Raw genomic sequence first — 18,053 nt, 5'->3', positions numbered from 1 at the left:
CCTAATATCCTGCTGGAAGGATTGCCAATAAGACTTTGACTAGTCCCTGTGGGAGGTTAAAATTGTAGCCAAGACATTAGCTTGATCCAGCAGGTCTTCACTGGTATTCATCAGTAATAAATTTGTCTAATTTAAATGACAGATTTTGACTAGGGTTGCGGTTGTTTCACAAATGCTTCAAGTGTTTCTCAATCCATAGAAGCATGAGAGTAATATCTATTTGCCATTCATTAAAGTAATCAGTGTTTTTCAATCTATCAGGTGCAGAAGCCTGATAAAGTGACACCATTGCTTTAAGAGTTGTACTGACAATAATGAGCAATTTCCTACAGAAATAGCATTTGTTTCTGCCTTGAGTGGCAGTCAGTTCTTTAATGACTAACACAGAGCTGTAGACCTAGCAGCTTGTGTGAGCTCTGAAGCACTTCTTGTTATCAGACTTTTTCAGTCCTAGAATTTACTGACATGGATAGATTTCTTCATAAGTAGTCTATCCATGTCGTGGATTGAAAAAAAAAAAAGCCTGAAATTTGAAAAACAAAATTGAATATGGGAGTATTTTCTTAATCTGGATTAATCTAGATTTTAAAACCCATCCAATTGTCTATACCAGGGGTCTCCAACCTTGGCAACTTTAAGACTTGTGGATTTCAACTCCCAGAGTTCCTCAGCCAGAAAAGCTCTGGGAGTTGAAGTCCACAAGTCTTAAAGTTGCCAAAGTTGGAGAGCCCTGGTCTATACCATGGGTGTCAAACTCACAGCTTCACATGACATCTTGCGACTTTTTTTCTCTTTGCAGAGCTGACATGGGTGTGGCTAGTGGTGAGATTCAAGTAATTTAACAACTGGTTGTCTGCCCTAATGATTTCTTCCAACAGCCAGTTTGCCAAACTGCTCAGAAAGTTAACAATCAGTTCTACCAAAGTTGTGCGAACTGGCTGAATCCCACCACTGGGTGTGGCCTGCATGTGACGTATCTGACCCACAGGCTGCTGGTTTGACACCCCTGGTCTATACCTTTAGCTTTGCAGTCTACTACTGCAAATAAAAATTAGGACAGCTTGGAGTTTCAGCAGTGTTTTAATTTTAGCCAGCTTTGAGTGAAGCAAAACTTAAAAGCAGAGTGGCGCCATTTTCTGCCAACAGAATCAAATGATTGTGATATTTTGCTGGATTGCCCCTAAACATTTCCACACAGGAACAGCATATCCACAGAAGATGGTTTCTTTGAGATAAGTCTGCTAGTCAGGTGAAATTGATTCCACTTCAGTACTTAGAGAAGCACTGCATTCTTTCTACCTCTGCTGCATGAAAGAAAGCCTTGAGGCAGAACAGGCTCACTCACAATGAAAATACTTGCTCACATGTAAAGAGTAACTTCAGCTGCTCATTCATTCAGATAAATCTTCTCTTAGAGACAGCAGGACAGGGCTATTGGTTGGTCACTTTAATTCTGTTGCAGGAATGAAGATAAAAATAAAACTCTAATCTCCCGTCTCCTTGCATTTCTATGTCCAGTGTTTCTTCCTCTTCACTTATTCCCATAAACAAAGAAACCTGGAGGTGCTAGTGTTCTAATAGATTAGGGCTGTCAAACTCGCGGCCTGTAAGCCAGATGCATCACGTGCTGGCCACACCCATGCCCGATTTAGCGGAGGTGGGGAAAGTCCTGATATGTCACATGACAATGCCATGACGATGTAAGTTTGATACTCCTGTAACAAATGCTTCTACAAGCAGTTATCTGTTTGTTTGGGGAGTCAAATCCTTAAACAGAAAAATGTCAACCAGAAGACCAGCAACAGCAACTGTGGATAGGATATATCCACCATTTTTTTTTTAAAAAAAGGATATGGGTATTCTTGTAAATAATAAGAGAGAGGCAGAACTCTTTCTTCTCTCTGTCTCAGCCATTGATAGCTTGTCACTAACTTATAAAGCACGGAGCCTATTGACAGCAAAGTCTCCATATTTCCTACTTTTACTTTAAAAAGAACAGCACACAAAAGTGTTCCTACCTTGCTGTATGAAAAAACAGTGGAGAGCCTCTGATGACTTGACTCTGTAAAGGAAAGGAAAGAGTGTGGGCTTGTTTCTGTTTTGATTTAGTTTTGGCACTGACAATATTGTGCAGAAATCCTATTATTTAAAAGTAAAAGCTGTTAAAAGATACTGCTGGTTATTTAAATTTGCAAGGTCCCGTTTTGATTAAGTCTTTCTTAACTAAGAGGAAATTTCTGGAAGAGCTAAATGATTTCCTAAACCTATTACGGAAGATTCTGCCAGCAATGCTTTGCAAGAAAGTTTGAAGAAGCTTTCTGCTATTTATTCACAAACGGACTGAAAAGAAGAAATGAAAAGAGCAAGGAAGCCATTAACACAACAATTCTTGTTTATTAGAGCTCACTGTAGGTTCTCCGGTAACGCTTTCTCTATTTTGGCAAAGGATTGCAGCCTTGGTCTTTTAGTTAATCAGAATGAGAGAGTTTACTTAATCCATTATATTAGAAATCCATTATATTAGAAATAAATATGAGCAACTTATAAGTTATTCAGTATGATACTACATTAAATACACAACGAGATGGCTGTACTTCTGAGTATATAAGCAAAAGGTCTGCCCTCTGATAATACATACATTGATAAAGAAATGAATAGTTGGCTACTGGACCTGGTCATGTGTTATTATTAAGACTATGAATTCAAGTCCCATTCTGGTCGAATACAGGAAACAACACAGAATTGGCATACTTTTTTTTCACTGTAAAAGAATTTTTGCCATAAAAATATATTGTCCTTTCTGAATGTTGAATGTTTAATTTTTTCCTTTTATATATATTATGTAACTGCAAAAAACTATGGCCTGCAAGAACAACTGAATTCTGTGCTAGGAGATCATTTGTTGAATAGGAGAAAGTTCATGGATTCATTTGTTATGAACCATTATCAGAAGTTGGCTGTCTGTCAACAACTAATTGCACTACCACTGCTGAGCAGCTCATAATCATGAGTATTACTCAAAAGTACTACTTTACAGTAGCAGCTTGGTTAGAATGTATGCTGCTAGTCAAGAGAGATGCTACCAAATCCAAGACACTACAATTAATTAGCAAAATGAAGAATCCTCTTAGAGAACAGAAGGCTTTCTTCAAAAAAAGGCCATTCTGTCCCAAAGAAGGAGGATAAAGGTCACAATTTTTATAGATAACAGCAAATAATATTTTTTTAAAAATGGTAAAAAATAATTCCAATGTTTCCTCATACAGTACTTAACCACCAGCATTCCAGATGACATATTCAATTCAACACAATTAAATAAGTTTATATGTATATATTTATACTATTTGACCATATTTGATTTACAGAGGGGTTTTAGTAAAGCATGGTTAATATTAAGATCAATAATATTAAAGAATGAAATGGATTTCAAAAAAACTACTTTAGAACCATGGAAATGGCGAACAACTGGATAGTTAAAGGCTAAAAACATTGAAGGAAACTATGGAAGCAAAAAATCTGAATGTTTTCTTTAATTGCATTTCATGCAGAATGTGGAAGGCTAATAATTATTCTTGAGCTGACATTTTCAGGCAGGGAATTTAATAGTGAGAAAGAGATCTAGATCCTGCTGAGGAGTTGAAAATAAACAAATCACCAGGTCCAGATGGTATTCATCTGAAAATTCTTAAGGGACTCAAGGGTGAAATCAGTGATATTATAATAAAAACATGGCATATCACTCACATTGCTTCTAAATAAGAGAACTGGAAAATTCCAATGTTATGCCAATTTTTGCTTATTTAATTAAATAATTGCTCCAGATTAATCCAAGAAATTGCAAGTTGGTAAGCCTGATATTTGTTCAAGTTAAATTAATGTTAAGTATTAAGCAACATACACGTTGTGTCCAGTAGAAGCTGTATAGCATCCTTGCCAATAATACAAACCATGTATTTTATGTCATTATTTATTGCCCCAATAAATAATTCAAATAATGACATGTGGGATGTAGCTTGCCAAGCTTGTCCTACTTGTGGACATCCATGATAGACGGGTGTATCAAGCTTTAGAAGAATAAATACAGTTGTTTTGGCTCAAATACTTTTAATCTTTGAGAGTGTTGAAAATTACGGTATATGGATGGAATTACCTAATAATTTATTTCCATTTTCCTCAGTTTGACAAATTTGGTGGTAGCGCTACCTTTATTTAGGACTAAACTGAACAAGGAGCAAGATACATAGCAGAAAAAAATGGATCGTTTTTACAAGAGAAAGATGACAATACTAGGATTCTCCAAGGATTTAATGGAGTCTGAGCCAGCTGTGACTGATCAGAAAAGGGATTTGTGGTTGCCGGGAAAAGTTTATGAAAATATTGACTAGATACACAGATGGGGTAAGAAAGACAAACTTGATGTCATGAAGATAAATGGTGGAAAATAAAGTATTGTGAGTATATTGTGCTCTCCTATTGACCATTATGCCTCAAGATTGGCATGGTGAAATTTGAGAGAGTACAGAGAAAGGCAAATAAAATGATCAGGACCCCTGGAGTCATACTCTGGTGAGGAGGTTGACAATATTGGGATTTTTTTTCATCTTAGAAAGAAAAACCTAGTGCCAGTACTCAGCTAACCTCAACAAATCACAAAAAGCTAAACAGATTCAGACCAACACCTTCCCCCAGAGCGATAGACAAGACTGGGAACATGAGGGGAAAAAAGAACCTTGAGTCATCCACTGGAACAAATGGTGACAAATTCAGAATCTTTGTGGCAAATAAATTATGTTCAGTTCCATGCAATGGGTAAAGATATTGGCTTTATGTACAACTTAGTCGCTTCTTGTATGATCTGCATAACCACAGGGGAAGCTTACTACCAGAGGTAATTAATAAAGGTAGCCTGAGAAAAGCACAGAACTTTAAGAATACAATTGTTATCACAATCTCTGAAAAGAATTTGGCTTTACCGTTTCCATCTGCCACAGGATATTCAAAAATAAATATGTCATTAATCTATTAGTTATATTTTCATTCTACAATTTTTGTTTTATACAAATCTGTTTACAATACCGAAAATGAATTAAACATTAGCAACAACAACCTAATCTAAAATATTAACCCATGAACTCTAAGGGAGAAAAGACTTTACAATTTTCAAATTAGGATTTGAAGTACACATTTGGCATGAGAATAAGAATCAAAATGATACTTCCACCCTAAAATCTCTGGATATGTCTTACAGCTTTTAATAATGGAAATATAACTGGAATTTTGATTAAAAAAATAAACCAAGTTTCTGATTTGAGATCAGAGAAATAACCTAGGAACTTTCTAGTTAGTTGTGTCCATAATTTTTTAAAAAATATTTGGATGTCATTAGATATCTATGTCATCACATATGCTTACTGGTAAAATGAAAACAGGGAAAATTCAAAACTTCATCATAATACAATATGAAAGTTGTCATTTGATTTTTTTAATGGATTTTATTTTTCCCATATAGTTTCTCAAACCCTTGTTCACTTGTTTAAAATAACTTAAGTGTATATCAATCTTAAAGCAGTATTGTTTTATAACATTTTATATTTCTTCATAAACTGATTCTGCCTTTAGCCACTGATCTGATATACTTGCACTTAAAATTGAAGGAAGATATTTAAAAGAGTTCAAACTCCAAGCAAACTCCCTGTTTTTACAAATCCCATGGATACTGCAATCTATATAACATAATCATTTATCAATGTATAATAATAATAACATTCTGAAATTTTTATTTTTGGAATAACCTTCAGTAATTCCAATACCAAATCATATATTACAGGGGATTAAAATTCCCAGTGCCAATTATATGGATAACAAAATAATCCCAGCTGTAATAAATCATGCCACAGGATTACTAATCAATTAGTAAAAGAAGCAAATCCATATTTAGCCAAAGCTTGCTTAAATTTCCTGTATCCCATGTAGAATCTATCTTTACCAATTTTTTCTGACAGTATGCCTAAAAATATGGATTAAGGATCTAATGTTACCTAGACCTTGTTTACCTTTTATACAATCAGACTGTTAAGGAGGGACAATCCAAAGTAACATTGAATTGACACCAGGTTGTTGTTTTTTAAAAAAATGTTGGCATCAACATTTCAAAAGGAAGTCAATCAACAGCTTGAAAAGTCTATGATAATTTTCAAACTCATATTGGCCCCCTTGAAAGAAGCCAGGAAAGCTTTATTCAAAATGGTGTCCTACATCTCCAACAATACTCAAGTAATAGACTATTATCAAAGTCTGGAATGCTCTACCTGATTCAGTTGTCCCAGCTACAAATTTTCACAGTTTTAGTCACAAATTGACTTCCGTGGACCTCACTTCATACTTCAGAGTTCTGTAGATGGGATGTGTGCATAAGCGCACTAACGTGCCTATCGTCCCTGTCATTGTATTTTTATATTATTCCTGTTTTCATTTCTGCTTGACAAATTACAATAAATAAAATAAAAGAAAGAAAGAAAGAAGTGGACATTTGAATCAATTTTAAATAATACAATTCTTCCAGGGTTTACATATGTTTGAACTATTTACCTCCTTTATCTCTTCAAGAAATTAGAGGCATCATAAAAGGCTATGGAAACAGGAATGTTGGCTATCCTATTGAATGATTCAAGTGTCATTCAATAGCATAGCCAATATTCCTGTTTCCATAGATTTTTATAGATAAAGGAACTATATAAACAGTTTGAACATATGTAAGCCCTGGAAGAATTGTATTATTTAAAAAATGATTAATTTCTTCTTCAGTAACTTCTGACTCAACATTTTCAAGTCAAATATTAAAAAATACAAACATTGGTACACAAGATAATTATTATTATCTTGACCTAGTAATAATATTACCTTGTTGTTTCAACCAAAAATTTCCTGCTTCCCCCGCACCCCTCACTCCAATGCCTCTGTTTAATACAAAGTTTGTGCATAAATCTATCCAATCTAGCAGGTATTTTTTCATGTATTAAATGAATTACAATAAAAATATACAATACATAATTAAAATTTTATAGAGTGTGCAATTTAGCAATTATATTTATTTAATTCCTAAGTCATTTTGATATATTTAAAATAGATTGGTTTTTACATGAGAAGCCCAAAGTGGAGTAGAGTCATTTGGGACTGAGTGGTACCTTAGGGATTTGCATGCAAAAGAAACCAAGTAGGTTGGAAAATATTTCCATCTGAAACGTGAGGAGCTAAACTAAACAGAATAATATAATTCAGCGTAGGGATTTCTCATGTTGTTTAAATGTCCATCATTCATATTATCCACTGTAGCCATAAGAAATGGAGATTGTATCTCTTAGAATCTCCAACCAGTATGTTTACTGAGCTTGCTGGCTACGAATTTGGAAATATAAATCCATCATTTCTGGTGGGCACCTGATTAGACGTTGGACGTCTACTACTTCTAGTACTCTCCCACTTATTCTGGGTTTTATATATTTTACAAATCCCAGACCTAAAGAAAAATGAAGCCAAATAGTTGGATATGCCAGTACCACTATTTTGCAAAGTGATACACTAGGTCTGAGCAATTATTTGCTTTGTTGACTGATTTCATAAAATAAACATAGTCCTGCTCATGTATCAATGATGCTTTCCTCCAAATAAAGTCAGAATTGTGAACTGAATTGCCCCAACTCCTATATTTTAATTAATTCAGATGTTCAAACTGATGGCATGGTTCATAAGGGAAAAAGTAAGCAGCATGTAAATGTTGGAAAAACAAATAAATGATTTATTTGATTACTTGAATTACATCCAATTCACAAAGTCAAATCTAAAGGGAGTGGAGGTTTGTTCAGGTAATAAACCTTAGTTTTATAATAGGCATGTTAGATGTTCACAGGATAATCCTTATTTTAAGCTATAAAATCTTAGTGATGTATGACTGTGACTTTAGCCTCTGGCTAGCAGAGATAAAATTCAAATGCACTTAAAACAGAGTCAGTCTTTCCTGCACAGACTAGTTCTGATTCAGTCACCAAGTTAAAGACATCTATTTTTGGGCCAAGTGTCCATCAATGTCACTTTAATATCCCATGAAGTGATTTCACATGAAATTATGTGAAGACTAAGCTCTGTAAAATCTCATTTTCCAACTATGGATACTAAATGGTTGGATAATGTATTCTGAATGTATTATAATTATTTTTCGAAGCAATGCAGCTAGGTATGTTTTTGCTGCCCTCATTCTGAACATCAAAACCAGAGTCTAAATTAGTTAGAGTCACGAATGTAGACTTTTTCTTTTCTTTTTGGTGCTCATTTGAATAATAGCCATATGTTCACTTTCATATTATGGATAGATTTGTTTTATAGGCTGCCAGCAATCTCCCATTAAAAGGATTAATCAAATCCATGCTGCCTAGTCCTGTAATGTGATATAATGCCACAAGTACAACCATAAGCATCTGTTCCTAATCACAATGAGACCAAAATGACAAAATGTATGTCACAATAATACAAGCGCTACCTTCTTCTACCTGAATCACCCATAAATACAAGTAGAGTTTTTAACACAACATTATGTCACTTGCTTCCACTGGCCCAGTAGTCAAGTAATTTTTTTCAGTGCTTAGGATGTGTTTATATTTTAGGCTGATGTAAATCCATGTGTGGTTTTCTTTACTTACTTACTTATTTTCTAAATTTATTTTTAAATAAAAATTGATGAGATAACAGCCATCTTTTTGGAGAACCAGTTTGATATAGTGGTAAAGGCCAAAACTAGGAACTGAGTTCTAGTCCTGTTATAGACATGAAAGGCAGCTGGGTGACCCTGAGCCAGTCACTCTTTTCTCAGCCGAACCCACCTCCCAAGGTTGTTTTTGTGGAGAAAATAGGACGAGAAAAGAATATTCTGTATGTTTGCTACCTTGAATTATTTATTAAAATAATAAAGGTGGGATAAAAGTTAATTAAGAATAAATTACTAATCTTTTTCAAGAGCGAGTTCTAGAAATATACATTAGACTGAATGAATTTTGAATCGAAACAAGCGTAGAGTACTTCTTCAGCTTTCCAGAGTGAAAGATTTCCTCTAAAAGGATCAGAAACCAGTATTATGAGTCACCTTGAAGCGAGATGGATGGCACACAAATCTAATAAATAAATAAATAAAAATTATCCACACATTAAAAACAGTTTTGAGTATTTGCAGTAATAATCAAGTAGACAGATGCCTGAGTACCCTCGACAATTCCTGAATCTTGCTTTTGATCTGGCTCAGCTTCAACAAGAGTTTCTGAACTGCCTTGAAGTCAAATTGTTATTTAAACCATCCAATCAGGTTCAAAATCAGATTTGGAGCATAGTGAACTCTCTTGGGAGATACATATTTTAACGTAAAACATTATTATTATCAGAAGAGCTCTTCTGATCCAGATTAAATCCTAAATCAGACCCAATCCAACAATTTACTTCTGAAAGTAAATAAAATAAAATAAATAAAATAAAATAAATAAAGTAACCAAACATACAATAATAGGACCAACACAGCCATAATAGCTTCCTTTGACATTTAACAAATAATTGTTAGGCAAACATCAGCATCAACATCTCCACCAAGTGGTCTACATATTGAATAGGGCTGTTGAAAGGAGAAATTCTCTAACCACTAATGTTGATACTCATGAGGTTAATATATGACAATGCAGTCTTACTACATTTTTAACTGAAGTAAAAATGCTAATAATGTATCCTTGTTTTATTTATATATGAATATTTCTTTCCCATGTCTTATATCTTTATAGAATTAACTCATGTGGTCAAATTAAGAAGATAACAGATCCATAGGGAGTAAGATTGGCTGATGAATCCATGAATGCAGTTAATGTATTAGTTCTCTGTTAATACTATGTGGCCCTTCCTTCCTTCCTTCCTTCCTTCCTCCCTCCCTCCCTCCCTCCCTCCCCCTTCTCTCAAATATTCCATTTGAATTCAATAATGTGTTAATTACTGAGTATACCACAAAGGCTGTGATCAGATGGTGGGTGGGTGGCTATGCTTGTTTCCAAAATGTCAAGAGCCAATTTACAACAGGATCTTATGAGCTAATATGTGAGTACTGCAAGTTAGAAAGACTGAACTACTACCAATTCTGACACTAATATCAGCAACCGCTGAGCTATGGATCATCTTCAAAGCCCTGAAGAAATCTGGAGTTGGTGGTACCTAATTTTGAGATTCACTCAAAACAATGTTGGCCATTTATAATGCTTTGTACAATTTAACTTAACACCCCACCTGTATTTATTTGCAGTGAAATTACAGTTGGAAAGCATATTAATATAACAAAATACTCAGTGCTATGTCAAACTACAATTATAATATTTCAGATTTCAAGTACAGAGTGTGTCAGAAACCCAAAGAGAAAAAAATGAAGAAAGAAAACCCCTTTTTTAATTGAAAAAGAAATATATTATTTTGTTGCATTCTTTATTTCAGCCTTGTACTGTATATGATTTATGAAAAAAAATATTCTTGCTACAAAAGAAAGCATCAGAATGAATCCAGTTTCAGCATTTGGTTGGGACCAGTTTCACTAGCACTTTAATAGTGGAATCCTACGTGTCTCTACTTTTTTAAAAAGCCTCATTCAGTTCAAATGAATTTATTTTCAAGCTAAATGTGTATAATAATTTAAACTAAAATAATATTCAACCATAATCTGTTACAGCAAAGCGGTTCTACTTTTTATTGGCACAAATAATTTGCACTGATTTTCCTCCCAATTATCAAACCCTTGAGGACATGTCCCATTTTTTCCCCCAAAGTAAATCTCTAAATCTTCAAAGGAAGTTTATTGCAGGAATAGTGAGCATAAAGGGAAGAAGGAGAGAAAGGCCTGATAAAACTCAGCACCCAATTTAAATGACAAGCATGAGCTTTCTGATAAGACCAAATGCTACTTTTCCTTCGGAATATTACAACAAAATGGGTCTGATAAGAAGCAACCTGCATTAATCAAGTAAATTAAATAATTGACAGCCAGCCTTGTGATTGATTTCTTGTCTGAAATGGAGGGATTTCAATACAATACTCTTCAAGCCTGAAGTGAGTATCTCTGCATTTAGCAGAATGCTGTAATAACATAGTAGCCAACAAATCAATGTTCTATCACTTTATTGGATTTTGTTTATTCTGTAAGTAGCTCAGTACAATGCTAGAAACTCTGTGGAAGCAATTCAGTTCTATTGCCACCAAAATGTTACAAGACGGTATTTGGCATGCCTTAACAAAAACCGCATGCAATCAACACAGACTTTTTATACAAAAATGGACAATCTTTTTATTCAAGAAGTATGCAGTTAATTGTTGTTTTTATTCCTTATATTACTAGAAGCTTTATTCCACAACAGAACCTGAGAAGCTTAAATATCAAGTAACACTGTCTCTTTAGGCAAATCAAATGACACTGTTATCACTAATAAATCTTGAATTACTCAACAATATTACAGAAAAGTAGAAAAATAAAACATTTTCACATTTGCACTTGAAAACACACTATAAAATCCAAACCTGTAAAACATTTAGCACATAAATTACACCTTTGTGTTTTCCTTCATATTAATTTGAAACACTTGTGGCTTGTCTTTGTATACTTTGCTTGGATTGCTAAATTGTGCCCCTTTGTTTATGAAAGATTTCGTATTTGAAAGGGGATGGGCCAAAGCAGACACACGTTTTTGCTCTATTGCTACGTAAATAAATATCCCATGACAATTTAATTTCTAGCTTCCAATTTGCACAGTGAATGTGAAGCTTGTCAGGGTACGTGAATGTTTTGAGATTTATTTTGCTACCACTTTCTTTCATGCCTTTGTTCGCAAGGCACAAATATTTTCTTTTTATTTAAAAAAGCCTAGATTCCAAGGTATTTGAAAAGAGAAATTTAATTCAGAGATGGAAAATTGGTTTATTATAAAACTTCATTTGCAGCACTAATAGGGCATAAATGAAATCTGTAATTAGCTGCTTATTTTGTAAATTGTTAAAATATTGTTTTGAGGGCAGTGAGAATTTTTTTATGATTTCTCCATTTTTGTCCTTCCCAACAAGCATCTGAACTAGGAAAAGAGGGAAAAGTGTACAGGTAGTTCTCGACTAAGACCACAATTGAGCCCAAAATTTATGTTGCTAAGTGAAACATTTGTTAAGTGAGCTTTGCCCCATTTTATGACTTTTCTTGTCACTGTTGTTAAGTGAATCATTGCAATTGTTAAGTTAGTAACATAGTTGTTAATTGAATCTGGCTTCCCCATTGACTTTGCTTATCAGAAGTTCACAAAAGCTGATCACATGACCCCAGGTCACTTCAACCATCATAAATATGAACCAATTGCCAAGCACATGCCAGTGTGACCATGGAGATACTTGCAACGGTTGTGTTTGGTCATAAGTCACTTTTTTTTAATGCCATTGTTACTTGGAACGGTCACTAAATAAACTGTTGTAAGTTGAGGACTACCTATACAATTTATCTCCCCCTGAACATTTATGGATTTCAACCTGTCCTTAAAATTCAACACAATTCAACATTTCTTCCAATCACTACAAAGAAATAATAATAATTTCCCTCCTTTTTTTATTTTAACTTTTTTCTCCCTGGAATCCCTATTTCTTTTCTGGCCTTTTGTTTCCATAATCTCTTAGCATGGTCAAATTACTTGCTGAAGAACTTTACACCTACTGTTACGAATAAGGCAAAAGCTACTTTTGTTAAGTAAAAGCACTTCCTTTCATCTGTTTCCCAAATTTATCAGAGATCCAACCATAGTAGAGGAATGCAAAAGAATCAAAAAAGGATGGGGGGAGGGAGCAACAAAAAAACAACATATCTAGCACAAAATATTAACCTGAATGGGGAAAGAATAAACCCAACATGCTAAATCTGGTAAAAATTCATAATAATTTCTCTACCTACTCTTCTGGAACTAAGATATATCTCATATAAGCATACATATGAAATTGTTTTCCCTAGTAATCCTTGGCTTTAAATCAAATTCCTCTTATAATAAATGGCATGTGAGCAATTTAAGAACAATAAGATTAAAGAGATTTCCCATTGAACCATATCACTGATAATGATAAACACCAAATCATAGGGGAAGAGACAGTGTTTCATTACAACTTCAATACAATTTAGATGGCCTTCAGATCTAAAGAAACAGAAGACTCCTTTCCAAAAGCCATAGGACAGGATGGAGCATTTTAATAAAGATGGGGAAATGCAGTATGTGTTTATCTAATAATGTGCACAATGCCATGAAAGCTAGTTTAAAACAAAGCTGTAGAAACACATTATAAAAATAAGGCTACCATATCTGAATTGTAAAAAACTGGATGACTGCTAGATGACAGCAAATAGCTATAGTTTCTGTATCTCTGCTGCAATCTTGGTTCCCAAATAATTTTTTACACCAAGAACTGGTAGCCCTAGTGAAAATAGAAGGCTGCAAATTCAAAACATGCCTTGCTTCATGTATGTACATGTATATTTATACATTAAGGGACAGGAAATCCAATGCCTTATAAACGTTCCTATAAATTTTAAGAAATGTTCTTAATTATAACTCTCAAAAGATTCCTGGCCTTGAGCCATACTGGGTAGGGCTAATATGAGTTGCAATCCTTGAGAATACAAAATTATTTTGTTTCTATACTTGATCTATAAGCATCTTTGAAAATGGAAAAAAGAACAAAGAAAGTAAAAATTTCAAATTTAAAGCAATGATATGGAAAAAATGAACGTGGTGTAGGTGGGAAGCTTGACAAATCGATAGATATTTTCACACTAAAATATGCTTTTTGCTTTCTATAACATCTAAATTTGTTCCAGATTTCAGTATTTATTCTGAAAGTAGAACTGAACCCAAATCATAACATTTGCCTGGTTTGATCATTAAAGAAAGTGAACTTAATTTTTACATTCTGCATTTATTTCATGTCCAGTTGACTCAGGTGAGATGACACAGTTCTCTTCTATGAGTTGCCTTAAAACTCATCTAGCATTTCAGAAGCTGACTAGAAAAGCTGCTAGAACATTCTATTCATGTGCTTCAGATGCACAAGTCTTTTCTGATAGCAGCACATCTGGGAAGACCACAATGGAAATCAATGTAGCCACCTATTTCAATGTTAGAAGGGAAGGCCTGCACTGTTTGTTAAAGCAGGATTTAAAGAATACTTCACATAAGAATTCGTTGAAATAAAGTACCTTTTTGAAATTTTTCACAATCCTTATTGCTCATACCATTAGAACCACAAAGGGGAAGATAGGATTGTGGCCATTGGTTTAATGCTTAGCAACTAATTGGTTAAATTAATATTTCTTTTAACGCCTAATTCATGCCATAACAAATACACAAAGTCAGGTCATTGAAAACTTTAGTATACTTAAACTCTCCCTTCATTTCTGGTGAACAAATTGGAAGTGATGTGTGTATAGCCATTAGTTCTCCAATAGAGTTCCACAAATACCATCAACCAAGATTCTTCCATAAGGAAGTCTTCTCCAAAATATAAATTTTGTTATTGTTTTGGTATTTCGGGAAATCACCTTGAGCATGGAAATCAATGATGGAGCCAGAAAGAGAACTGAGTGTAATATATATAGCCACCACCCTCAATTGCCACATATGCTCATTCTATTGCCACATAGGCTATTAAATAAGCAAAAATCTCCAGCATCTGTCTTTGTTTCTATATATGACTACACACAGAGATGCATACATGTTGTAAATGATGCCTTTTCTCTATTATATTTACTATATTTAAATATATTATATTTACTTTAAGTATAATTTAATGATAAGTTATGTGAAGATCATTCTCATCACCTGATTAACTATATTTCTAGAAGCAATATAGCAGTGTTGATTATAGTATTTATCAAGCATGACCCTAGAGAATCAATAAGATATGGATCAAACATGGAAATGCCATGCAGATAGCATTAAAATGGACAAAGATCAGTGGGTCTTAGCTTTGTTCTAGAACAGGGGTCTCCAACCTTGGTCCCTTTAAGACACGTGGACTTCAACTGCCAGAGTCCCTCAGCCAGCTGAGGAACTCTGGGAGTTGAAGTCCACAAGCTGAGGAACTCTGGGAGTTGAAGTCCACAAGTCTTAAAGGGACCAAGGTTGGAGACCCCTGTTCTAGAAGAAAACTGTTACATTTAGTTTTGAAGGTGAATATAAACTGGCAACAAAACCTAAAATGATGACACAGAGAATTCTTGACTATTCTCTATCGTGCAACAAGGAAGAAGAAGAAGAAGAAGAAGAAGAAGAAGAAGAAGAAGAAGAAGAAGAAGAAGAAGAAGAAGAAGAAGAAGAAGAAGAAGAAGAAGAAGAAGAAGAAGAAGAAGAAGAAGAAGAAGAAGAAGAAGAAGAAGAAAGTTTGAAGATGTGTGGCATGATAATACAATCAACTGCAGCTGCTTTAAGAGCCTCTTAAGCTTTGATGAGGAATTTAGATTCTTTTAGGTAGCAGCAGCATTTTCCAGGTTTATGTGGAAACCTAAAGAAATGTTGGACTTCATCACTGAATGAATGGAGAAGAGCTCTACTTATATAACATCTGAAGTACTTCATCCAAACCATTTTTTAAGCACGCAACTCTAATGAATAGCCATCTGTCACAGATACCGTAATCTGGATTCTGCACTGAGCGTTAATAATTGCTTTCAGGAATCTAAATGGCCTGTTCTAGTTCTATAATTCAGTACTATATCCATCCAGGGATTTGCTAATCCCACAAAATTGTTTGAAGTAAGGATCCTACTTTGCATTGCCATGTTTTACTTTGTAATTTTGGAATCACATTCTTTCCATAGATGAATCAAGATCTGGCCCTGTAAAAAAAAAAAACATTTTCTAGTGCTTCACAACAGTGAAGCATATATAATAACATCAAGCAGGTCCTGAATATTCAATTAACAGCTAAGGCAATACGTATGTCCTCTTTCTTTTCTTATTTTTAACTGCATTGAATGAGAAGCTGTTTCTGAAATTAGGTCAGATTTTAGAAGCCAATTTAATTTGGCAGAGGTGAGCAGTAATCTTAAAACATGAGCAAAAAGCATTCTCTCTAATTATACCAAACTTCTTGGAGGAATGAATTATACTGTATCATCTTCTTAATGAATCTTAACTCTATTAAATAAACTTAATTTATATTTTCCTGAGATCCCCATATGACAAAAATGCCAGCAGGCTACATCTGAACTGTAGGTGATGATTCTTGATTCATACAAACACCACCCAGAAATTGGGAAATGCCCTATTATATTAAGATAATCTGCTTGACACCTTTTTTGTTATTTTTTGACAGTTTTTAAGAGATGTTGGGTTGTAAAGATTCTTCGGTATATAAACAATCTTTCTGGCTCATAGAAGACTTAATCCAAAAGATGGTTGAAATCTACCTCCAGAAGAAAATCATCATTGCCACATTGAGTTTTAATGAACAAATGAAAACAAATGGAATTCTAAACAACCTTGCTGCAAAATTCCAAACATTTTGCCAGAACTTAGCAAGTTACAATAGACTTGGGAAACTTTTAACTTCCTGAATGTCCATCTATTAAATAGTCAGACTAAGAAAAATGGAATATGATATGTGAAAGTTAAAACGCACTGTAAAGAGCAAATAAATTCAATGGTTTTAGAAAACCCCATTCTATAATTCTGTTCTTAATTCAATTGCTATGTTCAACAAGGCATGTCTCAGTTAAAAAATGTTCTCAGTTCTCAATGCCACAGGAATGGCAGAAGATATTTCACTTCCTGCTGATACTCAAAAAAGGCTTTAATATAATTGGTTAATCACACAAATAAATTTAAAAATGTCATTTATTTATTCAAAATGTCTTGACTTTTCAATTCATTTGAATTGACCTGTTAAGAAATAGTTTGACTTGCATATGCAAAAAATGTTTGAATTGTGACCTTAAGCAACTGCTTTTTAGATAGTTCAATCTTTGTAGAATAGATTTAAAATTGTTTTTAAGTGGAATTTTGATTCAGATGGAAGTTTCATTGGGGTTTACTTTCAAGTAATAAATCACAGGATTATATCATAAAATTACATGCTGTTATATAGAAATTAACTTTTTTCTAATCTGATGCTTTCAGGTGTACTGGCCTCCACTTCCCACTCAACCCATCTTCCTTGGACAAGATAGCCAATAGCCATGTTGCCTTGGCTCGATGGAGCAGTAAGTTGGAGAAAAATGCCTTGCCTGATAAATACCCAATTCAGTTTTGGATGGAGAAACAAGAAGCATTCTGAAATCCATAACACAACATATTTCTTTCTCCTGTTAATATGTAAAATAAATAGCTTTTGCAGATTCCATAGAATTTCATTTATCTTTGAGATGTTTTGAAGCTTTGCCAAGAGACTTTTAGAGCAATTCTTGCTCATATGCAAACTACTGAGTATGAATAAGCAAGATGAAAATAGATTCTTTATGATTCTTTGTAAATTATGGATTTCTGTCAGGACTTGCTAAAACCATTTATAGGATTATACAGCTTGTTCATTTGGTATACAAAAAAAATTATAAATAAGCCAATTTAAAACATTGGTTCCTAGAGCAAAAGTTTTTCAGATATATTTTAGAATATTAATATATGTAAATATAACTGGTTAAAATTGTTTGTTTTTCAAGTTCCCGTTTTAAGGATGGGCTTGTTAAATGTAAATGCAACATAATATATTACTATTGACCTAGTTTAGATGACTTTTCCTTTATATTCTTCTTTTCCACAATTATACTTTACCCTATCTGATATATACATCACACCTTGATATGAATGAATGTTTTCTTGAACAGGATAAAAATTAATTAAATGCTGTATTTATAGCAGCAAACATCTGGACAACCACTAGATTGCAGCAAAGAAATAGTTTTGTGGGTCTATTTCTTGTTATCTCATGCATGTCCAGAGCTTTGCAGTCCAAGTCTGGTAGCCCAGTTTTATAAG

General features: G+C 33.9%; 1 protein-coding gene across 10 annotated transcripts in view; it reads right to left on the bottom strand.

Annotated features, from left to right (window-relative positions):
• Nucleotides 1-18,053, bottom strand: part of P2RY1 (purinergic receptor P2Y1) — a 115,970-nt gene that overhangs the window by 90,263 nt on the left and 7,654 nt on the right. For 8 of the 10 annotated variants that reach the window (XR_009155856.1, XR_009155857.1, XR_009155858.1 and 5 more), the window contains one exon: nt 2,019-2,062. The exons of the other annotated variants lie outside the window; for them this stretch is intronic. Coding sequence is in view for 1 of the 8 variants with exons in the window: in XM_058189402.1 (XP_058045385.1) it covers nt 2,019-2,062 (44 nt within the window). In the remaining 7 variants the exon portion in view is untranslated. The remainder of the gene's footprint in view (nt 1-2,018; nt 2,063-18,053) is intronic. 10 annotated transcript variants of the gene reach the window in all.

Source organism: Ahaetulla prasina, chromosome 6 (genome assembly GCF_028640845.1).
Source record: "Ahaetulla prasina isolate Xishuangbanna chromosome 6, ASM2864084v1, whole genome shotgun sequence".
NCBI lineage: Eukaryota > Metazoa > Chordata > Lepidosauria > Squamata > Colubridae > Ahaetulla > Ahaetulla prasina.
Note: the sequence above shows the minus strand (reverse complement) of the source record. Positions and strands in the feature narration are given on the sequence as shown.